General features: G+C 43.2%; 1 protein-coding gene across 3 annotated transcripts in view; it reads left to right on the top strand.

Annotated features, from left to right (window-relative positions):
- The window catches only part of SH3RF3 (SH3 domain containing ring finger 3), a 371,367-nt gene that overhangs the window by 309,720 nt on the left and 37,510 nt on the right, over positions 1–24,137 (top strand). For all 3 annotated transcript variants that reach the window (XM_042931821.1, XM_042931822.1, XM_042931823.1), the window contains one exon: positions 24–358. In XM_042931821.1, the coding sequence (XP_042787755.1) occupies positions 24–358 (335 nt within the window). The remainder of the gene's footprint in view (positions 1–23; positions 359–24,137) is intronic.

Genomic DNA, 24,137 nt, shown 5'->3' with positions numbered 1-24,137 from the left:
CTCTTTCCAACCCCGTGCTCCAGCTGCCCACTCCTCAGCCCAGGCTCAGGACCGACCAACGGCCACCGTGTCGCCCCTGCGCACCCAGAACTCCCCGTCCCGCCTGCCCACCGCCAGCCTCAGGCCCCACTCCGTGATGTCCCCACAGCACATCCACCAGCCCCAGGTGCAGACGGTCATCGGGGCCCAGTGCCCCCGGCCGGCCATCCCGCTTACGTCTGCAGCGTCAGCCGTCACACCTCCCAATGTCAATGCCGCCAACCTCAACGGGGAGGCTGGAGGGGGGCCTGTCAGTGGCCTGCCGACATCCAGCCCCACCAACACAGGATGCAGACCAGATGAGAAAAAAAATGAGAAGGTAAGTGGCCCATCATGGGCAAGCCCTGGCCATGGCCCAGCTGGTTATTGTAGCTCTTTGGCACCAGACACCAATGACATTTTGTAAAATGAAGGCTTGAATTAGGGCACCAGGTTCCTGCCCTCGGATGCATCAGGCCTATGACAGAGATGGAGGTCATACCAGCAGAGCAGCTGTCCTTGGAGTGGAATTCAGGCTGTCCTCAGGTTCTGGTAGGACTGATGCAGGCCCAACTATAGAAAAGATATCACTTCCTCAAGATGCCTTTGCTCTATCTGTTGGAAAATCACTGTAATATATTCATTTTGTTAGAACAAGATATTTATTGCCAAGTACCAGGTTATTATTATATTAAATATACAAATCTACTTATGTGCACTGTGAACAGCACCCCCTCCCTTCAACGTATCATTCCTATGCAATCCACAGCCTGTTCAACCACATGGGACAGACTTGTTTTCTACGGAGAAACAAGAGAGGGATGCTGGTCTCATAGTTGGTGTAGACAGCATTTTCAGCTATTTTAAAAAAATTTTTTAATGTTTATTTATTTTTGGGGGGCGGGCGGGGGGAGGGCAGGAGGGAGAAGCAGAGAGAGAGGGAGACAGAATGAAAATCAGTCTCCAGGCTCTGAGCTGTCAGCACAGAGTCTGATGCAGGACTTGTACCCATGGGCCAAAGTCAGACACCCAATCAACTGAGCCACCCAGGTGCCCCTCAGCTATTCTTTTAACTGTGAAGAATATTGAGTTTATTTCACAAAAGAAATCCAAGTCCAATGAGCTTGCTGTTGCTACCCAGCTAGACACTGGATTAACCAAGATTAGAATCCAGATTTCAAATCAGTGCTGCCTGACGAAACTATAAATCAAGTCACATACCTAATTTAAAATCTTCTAGTGGCCAATAAAATTGAAAGGCAAAATTCATTTTAATGGTATGATCTATTAAAGCCAATATCCAAAAATATTATCATTTCAACATGTAATTTATACTAAAAGATTTTTGATGAGGTATTTGCCATTTTTCACATTCAGTTTTTGAAATCCAGTGAGACATCTCCAGTGCTTATGGGCCACTGCACTGCCCATTGCTGTATTAGACAGTTCAGACCCACACCTTCAGCTGGGAACTATTCTCTTCATTGGCCTTGCTGTATGAATGATTTATTCTCATTCCCTCTTGGCTTCACCACATTGTGTAGTTCTTTTAAAACCTTTCTATATAAAACTAGTCTTTTGACTAGAGTGTGCTTGCCAGGGTTTTGGTGAGCCCCACAACACTAGATGGTATATTCAAGGCAAGGACAGCCTTTCCTGTCCTTTGGGGACAGTACCAAAACCAGTGTTGACTGTCCAGTCCACATGCCCAGGGTGCCCCAAAGGCATGCCCACCAACTCACCTGCCATGCTTGGCAGGAGCCCGGATACCTCTCAGATATGTGCACACCAGACTCCTCGGGGCCACCAGATCAGTGCTCAGGCCTCCTTACTGCCTGTCTCATCAGGTCCGGGGGAATGTTATTCTCACACTCAGAAGTGTGGAAGAGGTCTCAGTAACAGCCACTGCTGCTGTGCTCTCAGCCAGCAAAGCTCAAGTCCCCTTGAGATCAACAGGGTTCCCAGGCACGAAGAGAAATGGTTGTTCTGTGTTTTGCGTCCATGTCTGCTTGCAAATCCCTTAGGTCTTCGCCTGCTCCCTTCCACCTTGAAGCCTGGTTAGGAGAGGTAGCTGGGTCTCATCAGGAGGCAGAAGTAGGTGTACAAGCCCACCCTCTTACTTGAACACTCTCCCTGGAAGACTCTATCCTCCAGGCCTTAAACAGGGGATGGACTTGGAAAGGGAAGGACAATAATAGTTCTGTAAACATTTCTGGTTCTTTGACAAAAAATTCTGTCTGGTTTGCAACACAAAGGGCTTCAGTCTGACTCATGACAGTAGAGCCAAACTAGTAGGAATCTACACTGAGAGAGATACTGTTTGCCGTCTTGACCTCCTAAGCATGTTGTTAAGGAAAACCAGCGCTCGACCTACTCTCCACATTCCCAGCCTGTTAGACATTTATCAGGTATTTTATCTTCACTCAAGGTTTACTCTCTACTAACAATTCTTCTCCATCAGCAAACAAGAGTGAGTCCAGGAGACACCCAGAGGGAACCTCTTGATGAAGGGCACCTTTGAAGGAAGCCCCACTCCCAGAAGAAATGCAGCAGATATGTCCACTTAGCTCTGGCAGCAGAAATGCACTGGCCTACACCAGCCTGTATCCAGCTAGGCTCAGGGCTGGGCACAGACGACTCACAGCATGGGGGTGCTGTTCATGCTGTGCTCCCAAGTAGGAAGTGAAATGGACTTTGTGGGCTTAAGTGAGCATATGTTCGTAGGTACAGCAGCAATTGTCAGCATCAAACCCTGGTAGAGAAATACTATATATTGTTCTTCCACATGTCATGTGTGATTTTCATTTCTCACCTCTCAAACAAAGCAAAAAAAAACCAAAAAAACAAAAAAACAAAAAAAAACACTGGTCTGAAAAAAAATCCCTTCTGTATTCCCAGTTGAATTTCTCCTATTTTATAGTAAAGAGCAAAACATCCACAGTTGTGGTTTCTAGTGGAAGAGCCAAGACAGTGGCTGTTCACCTGAACCTGTCTGGTGTGCTCCAAGCTGGTCAAGTGTGCTGGGGCTAGGGCCTGGCACCCTTGTGCTGCCCCCCGTCCCCCGCCAGGGCCACAACTGAGCAGATGTCACCAACTTTGAAAACACAACACTTGGCCTCAGGTCTGTTTCTGGGGTAACCCCATCACAGACGTGCATATGTCTAATTATGGTGAAAGGATTTTTTAAGAGTAATTTGCAGTATTCTCCAGGTTGTTTCTGTTAGTGAATTTTCCTTTGAAAAAGATGGAGCTCCCAGCCCTGCTTTCCACAGAGACCACAGCACCTACATGTTTTCACAGTGCTGAGTTGTTCTGGAATTCGATCCAGGCCCTTCCAAGCATGTGCACAAGAGAGAACACCATGGCTTATGGGGCTCCTGGTGCCTGAGATAGGGGCAGGGTGATTCTCTCCTAGGAACATGGGAGATTTATTCCCAGGTGTCCCCACATGTAGGGTACAAAGAGGCCCCGAACCTGGCTCGTGTGTGCTGACTGCTGTGCAGAGATCCCTGGGCAGCTGGCCCTTTGCTAGTTCCACCCTCTGGGATTGGGCTTCTCAGCCCTGCTGCAGGCAGGCCTTGCACATCAGCCCTGCTTGGCCTGCTGTTGAGTTGAGGCCTCCAGAGAGACTCAAGTGCTGCCAGGGTGGGGACTCTTTCTATAGACTGGATCCTGAGCCAGAGTTCCTCTCTGGGCCCAGGGCTTTTGTCACAGTGTGCATCCTCCAGCCTCTGTCTCAGAGCCTCTTCCTGACCATCTTCCTGGTATTATGGCTTCCTACAGGAGCTGTCCTGTGGCTGGGCTGCCAGATAACAGCAGCTCCATCCTCCTGGAGAGCTTCCCACTTCCTCCAGTGGTGCCAAGTCCAGCAGTGTGCCCTTATGCCACAGCCCTAGAGCCCACAGTGCTAAAGACTGGAGTGCTCCCTGACACTCGCGTCAAAGGGTAGACAGAGGACAGCCCTGAGATGAGGGAGTTCTGATCTAAGGATTCATTCAGAGCTCTGGACAGCACTAGGGACTCTTCCAAGCACCTTGGGCCATTTGGTCTGACCAAGGATCTGTTCTGCCATGGGACATATCTACCAGGGATGGCCCTGCATGAAGAGTGTCCCCCCTCCAAGAAGACCTGAGAAGGATGTATACTGTTAAATCACAGGGTACCCCAAGATGGATGGATTCCTTCCTAGTCTCCAAGGATGGAAACAGTAGAGGCAGCCAGGCCATGGGGGAAACCTTAGGACACAGAGAAGACCCCAAGACATGAGAAAGACCCTAGCATATGGAAGTCATAAAGGTTACGATCATCTGGGGAGTGTCATTGGAGGTCTTCCCATCCAAAGACCTGGGTCTAGTATTTCTGAAGAAGGGACTGGATACAACTTGAGGAGTCATCTTTTGGTGCCCACAGATCACAGAGTGGAAAGAAAATCTTGGGAGAATTTTAAGAATGATGTGTAATATTTCAGTTAACCCCTTTTCATTTAAAAAAAAATCCCTTTTTGTGCTTGAAACAACCATCAAATATCACCTATCATGTCCATCCGTGACTGTTTTCTATTTCTGAGGCCTCATGAACACTTGGCACCAGATGATATGGATCAGTTATCCCTACGGGTTGACTCCGGGGGAAAGTCATCTATCTGGAGGCATAGAGGCCACAGTCAGTGACTAGCAGCAATGATGTGCTGAGGAAGGAAGTGGAAGATTGTGGCCCTCCTGAAGCCATGAAGCTTTCCCTGGCCACCTGGCTAGAAGTCACTCACTCACCCCTCTCTCTTCAGTGTATTCACCCCTCTCTCTTCGGTGTATTATAAGGAAGATTTGTGTGGCCCAGCCAGAGTGCTGGGTCCTGAGGGTCTATAGCAAAGGAAGATTCCACCCCAGCCTGAAGGAACACTGAGTCTAGTACCAAGATGCAGACTGGGAAACAGACAACTGCAATAGAGTATGATAGGTCTGGGGACAGGGAAGCTTCCTGGAGGAGTTCTGCCTGACAGGTAGAAGGACTTTCTAATCTGAGGGATGTGGTCCAAGGGTGAGGAGCCCAGGAGCAGGTGGGAGATAGCAAGACAGCTCTGGAAGGGCCTTGAGATCAGTTAGGCACTGCTCAGCATATTGAGGAGTCTGGTATTAGGCAAGAAGATAGGGTTTAAGGTTTAATCAAAGGAGGTTAGCTGTGTTCCTTCCCTTCTCTGAGTTGTGAGCCCCTCAGCCTTTTTCTTCCTACTCAGGTAACTGAATCCCACTTTGTGACAGCCCCTCTAACTGGTGCCATATGTCCATTTAATACTATCCTTGGTGTCAGCGTACCCTTGTGATCACTGGCTACAGCAGTATCTTTCAAACCACATGTTCAAAAGTGACCCACTCATGAATCACCAAACCAATTTAGTGGATTTGGATGAACATTTTTTTATATCAAATAGAATGCACAGAATGAAATAGAATAGCCTAGATCAGCATGCATAGCACACAGTAGGAATCAGTATATTTGGGGGAAAATGGTTGTTGTGTGCTGAGTCCTGACATTTCCAAAAAGTCTCAGAGCCCTGATCAACAGACCCTGAAGAGTACCTTCCTTCTAGAAAGCATCTGGTGATATTTGTAGACTAAAGGGATATTTGTAAACTAAAAGGAATTGGGAAAACTGTTTCCAATGAGTTTTCATTCCCATGACTATAAGAAATTCTTTACTTTATAGGTCAGAAGAAAGTTAACTTTCTGCATATGGATGAAATAGCTTCAGTTCCACACAGTAATAGAATATTAGAACCAGAAAGAGACTCTGAAGATCTTTTCATTAAACTCCTCTTTTTTGATTATGCTGCTGAGGCTCAGGGATGTTGAGAGGCTCACCAGGTGTTACGTGGCATCAGTAGTGCAGCCAGTCCAAGGACTCTGGTTTCCCGACCCCTGTGTCAGTTCTGCCAGGCTCTGTTGTGCTGACTTGTGGTGGTCTCTCCAGTCTCATGAGGCCGAGGCCTCGGGTGGTTTGGGTTTGTCCAGGAGTCCCACAGTGAGAGGACAGGGGTAGATATGGGAGGAGGCTGTAGGGTCTGCCCAGGAGAGGGGAGTGTGAGGCTCTGCCTTGTTTTCCACACTGGACTCAACTGCAGCCAGAGCCCATGTGACAGTGAACCACTTGGTCAAATCCACATGGATGGCATGACCTTTCTAATTAAGGCTTTGAGGAGCTGGTCTGAAAGGAACAGCAAACCTGACAGGATGACCGATAACAGCAGCAGCTAGGCCTGGCCAGTAGCAGAGCCAGTATGGGAAGTGTGTTGCAGATGAACTTTGAACTTGTTCTTTATTATCTATATCCCACTCATTTAAAAGCATATATATATATATATATATATATATATATATATATATATATGCTGATAATAAGACATACATTACATAGGGTTACAATTATATTTTCAATGAAAACCCAGGAATATGAAATATAAAGGAAATCTTGAGGGCGAAGCTCTTTAGAACAACCAGGCAGTTTTTTCTAAATTGAAGAATCACTGGTTTATGAATCACTTTCTCTCCATTAGGCTCACTGCAGTAAGCAAGCCTTTACTTGTACTGTTTCTAAAATGCAGACTGGAAGGGGGGCTGCTGTAATCTCCATAACCAACATATCAGTTGCTGCCAGTGTGTTTTCAATTTTGAGATAGGCGGAGGCTCTCCTGCTGTCACACACTAGCTGCATGGGCCCCAGCAACCAAGCCAGTAGTGAGGAGGTGTCCTGCTGCGTCAGTTGACACTTATCAGAGGTGGGGGTAGGGGGCTGACCTCACCAGATCTGAATTGCGCTGTAGGCCTGGTTCTCCCACTGATAGGGAAAGAGTAGCACCTGGCTTGCTTACAGGTCAGGCCCCAATATGCAGAGACCCTCAGAGCAGTGCTGTGTCTCAGGTGTGGCCACAGGGGAAGAGGGTGACTCATGAAGCATGGCTGGGCCCACAGACCCATGTGGCACATCATCATGGGCTTTGGGGACCTTGGCTGCCTCAAAAATGAGTCACTGATGAGTCTGGTGGTCAGTTGGTCGGCTCTGGGCTATGGAAACCCACTTCCTTCTAGGGACTCTCATGCTGGGCAGCTCTGATCACCCTTGCACTGGCATTGGCACTCTGGCTGGGCAGGGAGTCCCTTTCTGACTGCTGTGGGCAACTAGAGCCCCAACAACTTCAGACCTTCTCCTCTTTTCCCTGGGGTTTGTCTGCCTTCTGTGGGATGAGGAAAGCTGGCATGTAGCTTATGAGTAATCTTTAGGCTGAAAATGAACACATCCTGAAAGCATGAACCCCAGCTGTCAAAACACTCTGAAGTTTTACAAGAAACTTATTTTTGGAAGAGGGCATGCTGCTAGAGTGTCACTTCCCTGATGACAAGGGCAGAACTTCTTCCTCATGCCCATCAGGGCACAGACCCCCAGGTGGGACAGGACAGTGGCCTCACCCTGGTCTTGGAGAGCTCAGAGGAAGCCTGAGGCCTTCTTGGGGGTTGGCTGTCTCCCAGGAAGGCACCACAGGGCCAGGCCATTCCCCCAACTTTCCCATAGAAACCCCCAGCTTTTGTTCTGAGGTGAGACTCAATCCAGTGCACTTCCAGGTATCTTCTTAGTGGGGCACTGGGGACCCTTGCAGGGCACAGATGTGGACATGGAAGTCCAGGTAGCCAGGTGGCCTGCACAAGGCCATGCAGCTCATCATCAGTGGGAATAAAGCCAGCCCCTTGGTGTTCAGGAGAGGGCCACTTCCTCTCCTCTGCCTCTATTGGACAGCTTCTCCTATTGGGACCCCAGGGTATGTGGGCATGAAAGAATGCACAGACTGATTAATGAGCACAGAGGGTGTGCCTGGGGCACAGCTGTCAAGTGTGAATCAGGGCCCTTCTATGTATCAATCATGTGACCTTGAGCAAGTTCCCTCACCTTTCTGTGCCTCCATTTCCTCATCTGTAAAATGAGGATGATAGCACCTACCACCCTGACTTTTGGGGAGGAGTAAATTAGTTAATCTCACAAATGCTCAGCCTAGTATTTAGAATAAAAATATTGGAAATCATTAGTAAGAATTTGATATAATTGAAGGTCAGATTCCTTAAGAATTATGAGATAGATATAGATGTAAAACTTGTATCCCTGATGCTTCTAATAAAAGATGAAAAGGGCATTTGATTTTGCAGTTTTAGAAAAAAAGACACTTAACATTGCCAAATGGAGAGATGTAGGCTGCTCCAAAATGAACCTCAATTGATTGGTGTAATCTATTAGTAAAATGGTAATTATTCATCTCCTCAGCCACTGGAGGTTCCATTTTCTGGTTTATTTTTCCTGTGACCACTGAGAAACATAGATATAAAGGGTTTTCTTAGGTGTCAATTTTGTACCTGACATTTAGCCTAAACAATGTCAACTGCAAAGCATGAAACCAAAATTCGTTTTTAAAATTGTAATAAACTAGCAATGGAAAAGAATTTGTGATTACCAGTAATAGCCACGGGGGTTCTGTCATTCTCCCCAGAGGGCAAAGTTCACCATAACTCATTAAGATTGTTGGGGGATTTTACACTCTAGTGGCACATGATGTAACCCTCCCGGACAACAAAGAGATGACTGTGGCAGCAAGGTCAGTGATGTAGATTGTAGGCGTGCAAGTGGCCGAGAGCCATGGAACGCACTTGATTCCCATAGCAAGTTTATATTCTACCGTACAAAATTCTACCATTATTATTGCCTCCCTTTTCATGACATATCTTCATATTGCTCATAAAGACAAGGTGTTTTTTTCATAGTCTTCCCTGCCTAGGGAAAAACTCAGCTGATGGAATCAGTTAAAAAGTAAAACATATACACACACCCCATAAACCACACCAGAAGGTAGTGCTTGCAGAGTAGACGCAATAGGATGCCCTTCCCAGAAGGCAGACAGTGTCAGCTTGATGGGGCATCTCTAATATTCTAGAGAACTTGTGAGTGCTTTTCCATCTTGTCACATAACTGAGAGCAATGATGAGAAAGAACAGAGTGCTGGTGTCATCATTTTGTTTGCTGTGATTTTATTTTGTTTTGTTGGTGCTCCCACACAGACAGTGGTGGTAGAGGCGAGGGAATTGTGCCATCACTTACAGATAAGACAACTTTATACCATTTTTTCCCTCTGGGGTAAAGTCACTCTTGGGGCAGACTTGATTTTTGTTTACCTGGTGTTTTATGTGCTTATTTCCAGGCCATATCTTAATAAATTACAAGACACATCTGCATATAGCATGAGAATGAAGTTCATTAATCTTTTTAGAAGATTCACGGTCTTTCTGTCCATCTCAAGCAGACCTAATGGGTCAACTTAATGAAAACGTTACTGCTTTCTGATCTCTTTGTAATGCCAGCAGTAATGGCTAGATTACTGGCTTGCATCAACTGCCTTTGGACTCTTAGTTCTCTCCTTCACTTTGTGTCACCCTAGACAAATCGCTTAGACTTCAGTTTGCTTAATATTAAGATAAGAATAATATCTTCTGCTATTAAAATATTAATTATTGGTTTGTATCAGTCAGAATTCCCTAGAGGAATAGAACCAATATGAAATATAGCTATAAATATTTGTTTTAGTAATTGGCTCACATGTTGAATGTGGAGGCTGGCAAGCCCACCTGTGGGGAATGCCACAGGCTGAAAACTCAGGCAAGAGTTGATGCTGTAGTCTTGAGGCATACATTTTTCTTCCCTAGGAAGCCTCAGATTACTCTTAAGGCCTTCAGCGGATTACAAGAGGCCCACCCATATATCCAGGCACTTAGTCTAATTAATCTCTTTTACTTAAAGTCAACTGGTGATCACATCTACAACATATTTTCACAGCAATGTATGGACTAGTGCTTGACTAAACCATTGGGCAATGTAGCCAACCAAGTTGACACTTAGAACTAACCATTACAATTCACCCTCTCTCAACTTGGCACTTGTAGCCATCTCTGTAAACCATACTTAGTATCCAAATAAATACAACAGTGAAGTTATGCTTCTGCCTACTATGATACATCTATCCTGTATACAACTGAAAATGCACTAGCCCTTACACCAGAGGAGGATGTAAAGTCCTTAGGCAATGTTCACTTTTCTCCTTGATATCCTGTAACTTAAATACTGTGATATAAAGTTAAAAATATTTGAATACTATAATATGAAGTCAGTACAACTTATCTTATATGATAAGGGTATAAGAGAGGGAAGAAAAAGATTATACACACACACACACAAACATATTCAAAACAAAACAAAGAGAAAATTCTCATGACTATTACAGTCATTGTTTCTGTAACTGGTCATATCTGGTATTTATAACTACCTTCTTCCATGATGCACCCCATATTCCCTTTGCCTTCAGCAAGCACCTCAGTAAGTTGTCATTCCTTATCTGTAGGGTGACCCAAATATTCATTCCTGAAGGGTCTGGGCCCTTAGCAGTACTGACTGAACTGGGTTGTTGTAGCTTTCCATTGACCATAGTCACAGGACATTGTAATACTAAGAGACACACCTCTATTGTGCAGTACAGCCCAGTTTTCCCTAAACTAAACCCTACATCTGACTGAAATAGTTACAGTAAGGATCAGTCACTGAAGCCAGTAAAATAACTACTTTCTTTGCCTGTTTATTCAGTCATGAGGAGTCCAAAATGGTCAAATGGGAGTCTTAACTTCCAGTTCAATAGGATTGTTGTTGTGCCTCATGATGGAAGCACTCCTACCTTAGAATCTAAGACCTCTAGGCCCACACAGCATAGAGTCATGGGGGCACAAATAGAAACTTTTGCTAGTGGGCCTCCAGGTGTAACAGCGTATGGTGCCATTCCTATTTCCACCCTCCTGATTCCCAGCTATAGGAGAAACAGCACCATCAATTGGGTGCTGACTTGGAGCACATACAGCCTCCTGGAGAACCTTGCCCCCAAACCTGCAAGGTATTGCCACCCAGCTGGTATTGTAACTGGATCTTCAGAAGGCCATTCTGTGAAGCCAACTTCTTTAAGATAGGAACAAAGTGAGACCAGTGAATTCCATGAGTCTGGACCTGTTGCCACACTTCCTTTGTTGTGAAGTGAGTTCCTTGATCAGAAGCAATTGCTGTGTGGAATATGACAATGATGGATAAGCCATTCTGAAATCCACAGATAGTAGTTTGGGCAGAATTGCATGCAGGGAAGGCAAGTCCATATTCAGAATAAGTGTTTCAGTAGGAACAAAATGCTGCCCATCTCATGATGGAAGGAGACCAGTATCGTAACCCTGTAACCAGTATCGTAACCAGGTAGCTGGCTGTTCACTCCAGAGAATGGTTCCATATCAGGAGCTCAGTGCTGATCTCTACTGCTGGCAGAATGGGCATTTTCAGTGCCTATAACCAAGTTGTCCCTGATGAGTGGAAGTCCACAATACTGGACCCATACATGACCTCCACCCTATAACAATAGTCACTTGACAGGGCTGGATAGGGAAAGAGGATGACTGGTATCCAGAGAATGGGTCATTAAAAGCCTCCTCTGCTGAGGTCAGCCTTTGGTGAACATTCACACAGGACACACATTCTTTTCACATTTTTTGCCTATTCATAGAGCTCTATCCATTTACCACTTTCCCAGATCCCCTTGTCACCAATTTTCTAATCATGTTTCTTCTAAGTCATCACCATCCAGCCAAACCATTAACTATAGCCTATGAATCAGTACACAGTAACACCTCTAGCTACCTCTCCTTCCAAGCAAAATGAGCAATTGGATGCACTGCTCAAAATTCTGCCCACTGGAAGGGTTTCTCTTCACCACTGTCCTTCAAGGATGCCCCATAAAGGGGCTACAGCACACAACTGTCCACGCTTACATGGAGCCTGCATATCTTACAGAACTGAGGCTTCTCTTCCTCTTTCGACTGATCATAGGAACTCCCTGTGAAGCCACAGGTGCAGGCTGGGAGAGAGAAGACCATGTAGCAGGAGCTGGACCATGGGTATTGGAGCCACTTCATGTAACTTACTCGTGCCTAAGGGCCTGCTTGGGCTTGTTCATGTATATACCACCTCCATCTGATGATGGAGTGCTGCTGTGCACACCCAGCTTTATAATTTGGTGGGTCAGGTAACACCCAATTCCTGGTGGGCAGCTCAGGCCACGCGATAACTTGGCGGCTCAGGGTTAAGTGTTCAGTCTCTACTAAGACACAATAACAGGCCAAGAGTTGTTTCTCAAGATGAGTACTTATTTGAAGAGCTTGGCAAGGCTTCACTCCAAAATCCTAAGGGCTGTATTTCACCTGTAGGAGCCCATCAGATGCTCTGCACAGCATCCCTCTCTGCCACTGCCACTGCCACTCCAAGCACCATTGGATCTGCTGGATCACATGGCCCAAGTGGCAGAGCAACTTGCACAGTCTGGACCTGCTGTAGAGCCTTCTCTTGTTCTGGACCCCACTCAAAACTAGCAGCTTTGTCAGATCACACAGTAAATGGGCTGGAGTAGCACACCTAAGTGGGGAATATGCTGCCAACAAATCCAAAGAGGCATCCTAGGCACTGGGACTCTTGGTTGTGGGAAGGGCTAGGTGCAACAACTTATCCTTTACCTTAGAAGGGTTTCTCAACATGCCCTGCACTATTGGGCCCCTAGCAGTTTCACTGAAGTAGAAGGCCACTGAATTTTTGTTGGATTTGTTTCACACCATGTGACATGCAAACATCTTGCCAATATGTCTAATATCCAATAAGCCTAGTGCTCAATAGTTCCAATCAGCATAATATCACCAATGTAATTGATCCATGTGATATCTTGTGGAACAGGTGATCAATTATGACATAGAGCTGGAGAGCTGATGTACCCCAGAGGTAGGACAGTGAAGGTGTATTGCCAGCCTTGCCCACTGAAAGCAAAAGTGCTGGTGGTCTCTATGAACAGATATGGAGAAAAAAGCATTAGCATGGTCAGTAGCTGCATACCAGGTACCAGCAATGCATTAATATGCTCAGGCAAGGAGACCACATCTGGTACAGCAGCTGCAATTAGAGTTAATACCTGATTGAACTTAACAAAAATCCATGTCATTCTCCAAGCTCCATCTGTCTTCAGCACAGGCCAAATAGGAGAGTTGAATGGGGATGTAGAGGGACTGCATCCCTCCGGTCCTTGATGGTGACATTAATCTCTGCAGTGTCTCCAGGAATGTGGTATTGCTCCACGTTTACTCTTTTCCTGGGTGGAGGCAGTTCTAGGGGCTTCCACTTGGCCTTTCCCACCATAATAGCCCTCACTCTACAGGTCAGGAACAAACATGTGGATGGATTCTGCCAGCTGCTGAGTATGTGTATTTCTATTATGCACTCCAGAACTGGGGAAATAACCACAGGACATGTTTGAGGACCCACTGGACTCACTATAAGACAGACTTGAGCTAAAACTCCATCGATCACCAGACCTCCATAAGCCCCTACTCTGACTGGGGGACCACAGTGATACTTGGGGTCTCCTGGAGCCAATGTCTGTTCAGAGCCAGTGTCTAATAGTCCCTAACAGGTCTGATTGTTTCCTTTTCCCCAGTGCATGATTATCCTGGTGAAAAGGTCCTTTCGGGGAGATCTGGGAGAAAGAGTCACAGCATAGCATCCTTCCTCAAGAAGACCCAACTTGCCCTTCATTGAAGGAGTTCTGGGTCTCCAAACCCTCAGTCTGGGAATTGATAGAGAAGTCATGACTCTAGTTAAACTTCAGAACACTTCTGTTTATACAGCTCAAGTCAGGATTTAGTAGATTTTCCTGCTCCTCCTCTGCTGGGGCTACTGCCATCCATGATCTTGCCACAGGTCTGTGCAAGTCAGACTATTCTGACTGATGATTGGACTCCACCATCCATCATGGCAACGATGGCCATCTTGTTTTTGTCAGTTAAGTGCTGCCACATGGCTTCTGCCCACTCAGGATCCATGTCATCCCATTGATCAGGCTTCCTAATTCTGTGCCATACTTCTCACTGTAAGGTTTGGTCAATGTGGAAGAGTGGCCAGAGTTCTTCGAGGATTCTGAAGCTTTTCTCACAAATATGTTCCTCACAGTGGGTGTGGAAGGTGTGTCATCCTGGGATGGGTGAGCAGGTCTTACATGACAAATCCACTCAACACTCCAGTCTCCCTAAACTTTTAGGTACCTTTCTCTACAATATATCAAGGCAGGAGGCATTTCAACCTAATTTACTGTTTGCCATCTTTTGGTCCATGTTTCAGCCAGCCAACCAAACTGTTAGAGCCCTTTCTAATGCCACGGGCTACAATATTAAGTCCAGAACTTCTGTTCAGTTGTCCCACATGAATAAATTCAGCATTAATTTTATGTTTCTTTCACCATTATCCTACACCCTTAATATCAATCCCCACACATATTCCTCAGATTTATTTCTGTATAAATTGTAAAAGTCATGCAGTTCTGTCAGAGTGTAGCATACTTCCTCATCGATCAAACTTAGCACCTCACTCTTTGGGGCCTTCTCAGACTTGAGTGTCGTTATAAGTCTAGAAGTAAAGAGAGGTGGTAGAGGTGGGTTCTGAGGATCAGCAGTGTCTTCTTGCAAGGCAACTGCCTCAGGGGAAGCTGTAATGGGCTCCTCAGTGAAAGGAAGGTTAACCTCCTCAGGACTGGAAGTGCTCTTCTACTGGCAGAGAAGACTTGGCAGAATTTAGGGGTTCAGTATCCCGAGCTTTATCAGAATCTAACCATGTGTTCCTGTTCCAATTTTCAGGATCCCATTCCTTTCCATTCAGTGTCCTCACTTTAACAATGGACATACTGTAAAGTTGGGCATTCAATCTGCACAGTAATTCAGTCACTCACAGGATGAAACTCTGGATTTAATGTTCAGAAATCTCAGCTCTGGGGCTACAGGGGATCAGGGTTCCTTTCAGGGCAGACATAGAAACTGTAAGGTTATCTATGTGTCGCTTGACCTAGGAATTTGAAATCCTAGACTCATTTGTCCAGCCAGTTAAGAGCAGTTAAGAGCAAGGCCAGTTAAGAGTAATTGGCCAATCGTATTAAACTCATGAGTTTGACAACAATTTTCTAAGGTATCATATACATTATCACCCAGAACCTTGCCTGTTAAAAGTATTTTTTAGGAGTGTCCAATGGTGATATTTTGTGTATCTCTGTTGGCACATCATACCATGGATGGTCGGTCACTATCCTCTTTACCACTGAAATAGAGTCATAGGGCTTTGAATATGTCAGCTTAAAGAACCAATTCTAGAAAACACAGAACTAACTCAGAAAAGTCATATTTAAGATTCTATTCCTCTAACACCACTCTCGGTACCAAAATCTCTGTCATTCAGGGTTCTCCAGAGAATTAGAACCAAAGGAGTTGGCTCGTGATTGTGGGGACTGGTATGTCTGCAATCTTTTGAACAGGCCAACAGACTGTAAGTTTGGGAAGAGCTGATGCTTCAGCCTTGAGGCAGAATTTCTTCCTCCCCAGAAAACCTCAGTTTTTTCTCTTAAAAGCCCTCAGCTGAATGGATGAGGCCCATCTACATTATGGAGGGTAACCTCCTTCATTTAGAGTCAAATGATTGTAAATGTTAACCCCATTCACAAATACTTTCATGGCAACATTGTGTTAGCATTTTACCTAACAGCTATTTACACTAGAGTCTAGCCACGTTGACACCCAAAAGTATCCATAACTGTTAATATCAGTGGAAAACTATTAACTGATTAGGTGAACCATTACTAAAAATGTCCAAGCATATTATTAGTTAAATAAAAGTATGAAAGATGTTGCTAAGGCTGGTGCTTTATTTTCCAAGATTTCACAATGAATATGTTGATAACAGCTATTTCTTATTTATAGCTCTACACAGAGTCATCACTGAGTGATTTGGGAACTAGGGCTTAAACTTATTATGTGAAGCTACAAGTAAAGTAAAATGCATCCTGTGGGGGCAGGGAGATATAAATCACTTCAGATTTCTGATTATTGTGTAACTTGGTAACAAATCTATACTTAGGAAGCAATGGGGAGGAAGCCATAAATTTCCCAGGGCTTACAGAAAAGGATGGTGTCACTATTGGTTTCCACGGCAATCAAGCTGTTTAAACCACTCAGTACCTTAGAGAGACACTGCTTCAAATATTTATATTAGGAAAATACAAAGATCATTAACAAGGATGCCCAAAGGGTTACTTGAGAGATGCAAGAAAATTGTCCATTTCTCAGCCTAGACAAATTCTTGTTCCCAGATTGGGACCCCTGGGCTCCCTCAGCACTCTCTGATTCCCTGAGCTGGGCTTTCGGGATTCTCAGAGCTGGAGGTGAACATAGATAAGGCAGGAAGTGAACATTCACAGTCTTCTCTCAGGAAAAAAAACCTGTATAAAGTGCTCCTGGAAAGAGGTCACTAAGAGCAGATACAGACAGCCTCGTGTAGAAGTGCCCCAGGTTCACAGACTTAGCACTAGAAGGGAGCTTATGTGTCATCTGAGTTAAAAGGACCCACCAGCCCTAACTAACCCAGCAATCCTATCTGCAAATTACTTAAGAGGGATCACTCGGGTTCTGCTAAAACACCTGTAGGAACAGGGTACTTACTATTGAAGGAAGAAACCTGTTCTATGACTGAACTGACCTGTTGCTGAAAACCCCATCTTCTTGTTGAGTCACAATCTACAGAGTCCAAACACTTTTCACAGATATAAATACACAATATATGCACATGCATACACACATTCACATGCATGTAAATATACACACATATATGGACACCTACATGCACACAGATATGTACACATGCACACACACTAACACACATGCACACACAGTTACACACGTGCACATGTGTGCACATGCACACACTCGTACATGCAGTAACGTAAACATATATACGTATATATGCACTCACATACATAAATACACATCTTGTGGAGTTGATCCATGGGTGTAGTTCTGCCACCTCACAGTCCATTTCCTCTTCTAAAAATAGCCCCTCTGGTATTGTAAGTCACCCTCCCAAATATTTTTTTTAATAGACTTTATTTTGTACATCTGTTTTAGGTTCACAGCAAAATTGAACAGGTGGTACAAATATTTCCCATTACACCCATCCCTGTACATCCTCAATTATCAATACCCTCCCCAGATGGTCCCTTTGTTACAACTGTTGAATCTAGATGGACACATCATAATCACCCAAAGTCCATAGTTTACACTAAGTTTTGCTCTTGGTGCTGTACATTCTTTGGGTCTAGACAAATGTATAGACATGTATCTACCATACAGAATAGTTTCACTGCCCTAAAAATCCTCTGTGCTCCACCTACTCATCCCTCCTCCCCCAAGCCGTGGCAACCACTGATTCTTCTACTGTCTCCATGGTTTTGCTTTTTTCAGAATGTCATATAGTTGGAATCATACACTATGTGACATTTTTCAGACTGGCTTCTTTCACTTAGTAATATACATTTAAGGTTCCTCTGTGTCTTACTATGGCTTGATAGCTCATTTTAGAATAAGATTTCATTGTATGGATGTACCACAGTTTTTTATCCATTCACCTACTGAGGGATTCTTGATTGCTTCCAAGTTTTGGCAATTACAAATGAAGCTGCTGTAAACACCATGTGCAGGTTTTGTGTGGACATAAGTTTTCAACTCATTTGGGTAAATACCAAGGGGTGTGATTGCTGGATCATATGGTAAGAACATGTTTAGTTTTGTAAACTGTCAAAACTATCTTTCAGAGTGGCTGTGCCATTATATATACATACCACATCTTCTGTATCCATTCATCCTTCAATGGACACTTGGGCTGCTTCCATAATTTGGCTATTGTAAATAATGTGCTGAATGATGTATAGAATTATTGAATCACTATTTTTACACCTGAAACTCATATAACACTATGTTAACTATACTGGAATTAAAATTAAAAACTTAATAAAATTAAAAACAGAAAACAAAAACAAAGCGGACTGAACCATTTTACATTCCCACCAAGCCATAAGTGAGAGTTTCTGTTGCTCCACATTCTCACCATCATCTGGTGTCATCAGTGTTTTGGATTTTCACCATTCTAATAGGTGTGTAGTGGTATCCTCTTATCATTTTAATTTACAATACCATGATAACTTAGGATGTTGAACATATCTTCATATGTTTATTTGACTTCTGTATATTTTCTTTGGTGAAGTGGTCAGATCTTTCGCCCACTTTTTAATCAGGTTACTTGTTTTCTTACTGTTGAGTTTTAAGTGTTCTTTGTATATTTTAGATAACAGCCCTTTATCATATTTGTCTTTTGCAAATATTTTCTCCCAGTTTGCGGCTTGTCTTCTCTTTCTCTTCAGTGTCTTTTGCAGAGCAGAAGTTTTTAATTTTAATGAAATTCAACTTCTCAATTATTTCTTGTGTGAATCATGCGTTGAGTGTTGTATCAAAAAAGTCATCACCAAACTGAAGGTCACCTTGATTCTCTCTTATGTTATCTTCTAGTTTTGTAGTTTTGTCCTTCACATGTAAGTCTGTAATCCATTTTGAGTTAATTTTTCTGAAGAGCATAATGCTTTGTCTGGATTATTATTTTTTTTCTGGCACATGGATGTCCAGTTGTTCCAGCACCATCGGTTGAAAAGACCATCTTTTCTCCATTGTACTACATTTGTTACTTTGTCAGAGGTCAGTGGGATATATTTATATGGGTCTATTTTGGGGCTCTGTATTCTGTTCCACTGATATATTTGTCTGTTCTCTTGCCAACAATTTATCTTGATTACTGTAGCTTTACAGTAAGTCTTGACATTGGTAGTATCAGTCCTCCAATAATATTCTTCTTCAATATTGTGTTGGATATTCTGGATCTTTTGCTTCTTTATATAAACTTTAGAATATGTCAATATGCACAAAATAACTTTCTGGAATATTGGTCAGGACTGTGTTGAATCTATATGTGAAGCTGGGAAGAATTGACATCTTGGCAATACTGAGTTTTCCTATTTGTGAACATGGATATATCTCCAATTATTTAGTTCTTTGATTTCATTCATCAGAATTTTGTAGTTGTCCTCATAGACCTTGTACATATTTTGTTAGATTTATACCTAGGTATTTCATTTTGGGAAGTGCTACTGTAAATGTATGGTGCTTTTAATTTAAAATTTCAGTTGTTCAGTGCTGGTATATAGGAAAGGAATTAACTTAGGATCCTGCAAACCTGCATCTTAGTTCCAGGAGTTTTTCTGTCAATTCTTTCAATTTTTCTCTGTAGATAATCATGTCATCAGTGAACAATACAGTTTTATTACTTCCTTCTCAATCTGTATACCTCTCATTTCCTGGTCTCATCTTACTGCATTAGCCTGGACTTGCAGTTTGATGTGGAAGAAGAGTGGTAAGAGAAGACACCCTTCCATTCTCACTTTGTTCCTGATCTCAGCAGAAATGCTTATAGTTTCTCAGCATATAATGCTAACATTGTACCTACAGCTAACAGGTAAGGTATTTTGGTAAATGTGCTTTTTTCAGGTTGAATAAATTCCCCTCTATTCCTAGTTTTCTAAGAGTTTTAATCCTGATAGGTATTAGATTTTGTCAAATGTTTTTTTTCTGCATCTATCGATATGATCATGTGATTTTTTTTCTTTAGCCTGTTGATGTGATGGATTGCATTAACTGATTTTTTAAGTTTATTTATTTATTTTGAGACAGAGAGAGAGAACAAACCAGCGGGGGAGGGTCAGAGATAGAGGGGGACAGAGGATCTGAAGCAGGTTCTGTGCTGACAGCAGAGAGCCTGATGCAAGGCTCAAACTCCAGAGCCGCAAGACCATGACCTGAGCTGAAGTCAGACACTTAACCCACTGAGCCACCCAGCATCCTGCATTAACTGATTTTTTAATGTTGAGCCAGCCTTGCATACCTGGGATAAATCCCACTTGGTCATGGTATATAATTCTTTTTATACCTTGTTATATTCTATTGACTAATATTTTGTTGAGAATTTTTACATTAATGATCATCAGAAATATTGGCCTATAGTTTTCTTGTATATTTTTAAATCTAGTTTTGTTATTTGGATAATGCTGGTCTTGAAGAATGGGAAAATATCCCCTTGGGAAATATCCCCTCTGCTTCTATCTTCTGGAAGAAATGGTAGTGAATTGATATAGTGCTTCCTTAAATGTTTGGCAGAATTCACCAATGAGCCCATCTGGGCTGGTGCTTTCTGTTTTGGAAGGTTACCAATGAATGATTCAATTACTTTAATAGGTGTAGGCCTATTCAGATTGTCTGTTTCTTCTTGGGTAGGTTTTAGCATATTGTGTCTTTTAAGGAGTTGGTTCATCTCTTGTAAGCATAAAAGGATTCATAATATTTCCTTATTACTTTGTAATGTCCACAGGATCTGTAGTGATATCCCCTCTTTAATTTCTGACATTAGTATTTTGTGTCTTCTCTTCTTTTCTTAGTTTGCTTAGCCAGGGGCTTATCAATTTCCTATTTTCAATTTCACTGATTTCTGCTCTATATTTTTTTAATTTCTTTTCTTCTGCTTACTTTGAATTCAATTTGTTCTTCTTTTTCTAGTTTCCTAAGGTAGAAGCTTAGATTATTGATTTTATTTTCAATTTTTATTTTATTTATTTTTATTTCTTGAGAGAGCCTGAGCACACTTGCATGTGTGCAAGCAGGTGAGGGAAAGAGGAAGATGGAGGGAGAGAACCTTAAGTAGGCTCCATGCTCAGCACGGAGCCCAACACAGGGTTTGATCTCCTGACAATGAGATCATGACCTGAGCCAAAATCAAGAGTCGGATGTTTAAATGACTGAGCCACCTAGGTGCACCTAGATTTTAGATCTTCTTTTCTAATATGTGCAATCAATGCTATAAATTTCCCTCTAAGCCCTGCTGTCACTAAATCCCACAAATTTTGATAAGTTATAATTTAATTTTCATTTAATGAAAATATTTTTAAATTTCTCTTGAGATTTCTTTGACCTGTGTTTTGTTTAGAAGTGAGTTGCTTAATCTCCAAGTATTTGGGGATTTTCCAGTTATCTTTATGTTATTAATTTCTACTTTAATTTCATTGTGGTCTGAGAGCAGACATTGTATGATTTTTATTTTAAGTTTGTTCAGGTGTGTTTTAGAGCCCAGAATGTGATCTATTTTGGTGAATGTTCCATGTGAGCTTAAAAGGAATGTATATTCTGCTGTTGTTGGATGAAGTAGTCTATAGATATCCATTAGATCCAGTTGATGGATGATGGTGTTGAATTCAACTGTGTCCTTACTATTTTCTGCATGCTGGGTCTGTCAGTTACTGATAGGGGTGTACGGAAGTTTCTAACTAAAGACTGTTCAAAATCTAGATTAAACAAATACGGATCACAAAACAATCCTAACGCAGTGGGCCTCGCAACACCCTAGACATTTATTTATCCCAGAATTGTTTCGTGAGTACTATGTCTCAGGTGTGTTTCTGGGCATCAGGACCCAGTGGTGAACAAGGCAAGCAGGGTCATTGCCCTTCTGGAGTTGACGTCGTGGCGGGGGAAAGATAAACATGTAAGAAAAGAATTAACAAATATCCTTACAGGTCCTTTAAGCAGAATGATGAGAAATAAGCTGGGTAACAGGGGAGGGGTATGGTGTTTTAGACAGAAGCCTACGTTAAGAAAGGAGACAGCCAGGCAAGGGAGAAGAGTGTGTTTAGACCAGGAGACTGCAAGAACCAGGGACCTGAGGACGAGTGTGGCATATTTGAAGAAGGCCAGAAAGACTAGTGTGGCCAGAACCAGGTGAATGGGAGGTAACAGTGGTACAGGAGATCAGTAGGCTATCTAAGGAGACCTCATGAACCACAGTGGGGAATCTGGATCCTAATGGAAATTCAGGACTGAGTACTTTGGTGATTTTGAACTTGAGAGGGTTACAGTCTTATGTATGCTTTTCGAAAGATCAGTGGGTCCACTGGGGGAGGTAGGCGGTGATGCAAGTAGGTAAAGGTCTCAGAGAAAGACGAAGGCAGTGTGGAACAGGATAGACTCTTTTTGTTCTGCTATGGGATGTAAATATTACATTACTGTTAAAGATGGAGAAAAGAGAGGTAGCAAGGTAAGTGACTTGACCGTAGAGACTAGAAAGTTATTTTGTAATGAAGACAAGGCTAGAATTTTTTCTACAGGACTTATGTTTAAGTAGAAACTAACTCCTGTGTGTGTGTGTGTGTGTGTGTGCGTGTGTGTGTGTGTGTGTGTGTACATAAGTATTCATTTTCAGTAAGTGAGGGAGAGAGAGGCAGGGTATTTCAAGGATTAGACAGGGAACTCTCATCTGCTGCTGGTGGAAATATAAAATGGTACCCAGCCATTCTACCCCTAGGTATTTACTCAAGAGAGATGGAAACATGGGCTTTACAAAGACTACTACATGAGCATTCATAGCAGCTTTATTTTTAACAACTCCAAACTGGAATCAACCTGAATGTCAATCAACTGCTGAATAGGGGAACAACTTGGTGCAGCCATACAATGGATATTAAATCAGCAATAAAAACAAATGAGCTATTGATACACACAATGATATAGATGAATCACAAGATCATTAAAGAAGCAAGATAGAAAAAAAGACATATTGGATCATTTCATTTATATAAAAGTTTAAAAAATGCGAACTAATTTTTAGTGACAGAAAGCAGATCAGCGGTTTCCTGGGGCCAGGGGCTAAGCAAACAAAGGACTAGAGAAGGGCATGAGCAAACATTTAGGGGTAATGGGAGCACATGTTACCCTGATTGTGGTGATGTTTCACAGGTGTATGTATATGTCAAAATTTATCCAAGTTATTAAAAAAGAGTTAAGACAGCACTCCATTTAAAAATAGAACTTAGTGTATTTTTCTGAAAGTACACATTTTAGAGCCAGAAGAGTGAGCATGATTTTCATATCTGTTTCAGAAACAGTGCATCTAATGATATACCACGTCCCTTCCTAATCTGACCATTATACAGTCTGTCTTTGTATCCACCGTGTGATGGAACAAATCCAAAACATGAGCTTTCTCAACAGCAGATCATTTCTCTTGCAAACCTCGTCTGCTTTGCCATTTGGCTAGAATCACTAATCCAGGTCCCCCCAGTCTCAGGACTCGGGCTGATGGATCTGCCACCACCACAGTTGCTGGCTGCTAAAAGAGGGAAAGAGATGCCTGGAAGGTTTCCCGCGAGCAATTAAGTGTTTCAGCCCAGAAGTGACATGCATCACATTTGCTCACAAATTTTCCCACAACTCATTGCTCAGAACTAGACACGTGGCCCCACCCAATCCCGAAGGGGCCAGGAAGGAAAATGTTACCACCTGCCTGGAAAGCAGAGAGCACAAAAGATTACCTCGCAAAATAACAAAGAAACAGAATTCAAAGCTGTTTCCTCTGGTGACCCTAACCCTCTATGGCTGTGATCCTGGCACTTTCTTCCCCCTTAGGGGTGGCCTCCTGAACTACCAGATGCATGTAACTTTCAAGGCATTCTAAAACTACTGGCAATTTGTCTTATATGCCCCTTGCTCGGGGGGCTCAGAGAGCAGATCAGGAGTGACCTGTGCCTTTATTCAGAAGCACATCTGAACGGCCTCCAGCAGTTGCTTATGTGTGAATTTGGGGACAGACACTTGTCCACTGTGACTGTAGACAGTCTCATTTGTGTTTCCATGGAGTATCTGCGCCTAGACAACAAGGGTTCTGAAAGCATTTTGTGGAAGTGTAAGCATCAGAATGAACCCGTGAGCAGATATATGAATTATTCTGCTAGGTGAACTTACTTAATGCTGTTAATTTTAATGTTAGAGAGTCCCATATTAGGTGGTTATTGTAGCTGAGCCCTTGCTGGCAATAGGCAGTCTTCAGAACTGTCTTCTAGTTAGTCAAGGCAAATCCACATTCTCACACATTAGGAGTCTTCCTGTCTCATCTGGCATGGGAGGGCCATGTCTGACAGGCTAATGACTTCCCTTCATCAAAGAATCCAGGGACCTTACCACAGAAAACAAAATATGCTTCCTTTGGGATGACTTACCTCCTCATCAGTG

The sequence above is a fragment of the Panthera leo genome, chromosome A3 (assembly GCF_018350215.1).
Source record: "Panthera leo isolate Ple1 chromosome A3, P.leo_Ple1_pat1.1, whole genome shotgun sequence".
In the NCBI taxonomy this organism is placed as follows: domain Eukaryota; kingdom Metazoa; phylum Chordata; class Mammalia; order Carnivora; family Felidae; genus Panthera; species Panthera leo.
The sequence above is the reverse complement of the archived record's forward strand: the minus strand, read 5'-3'. Positions and strand labels throughout refer to the sequence as shown.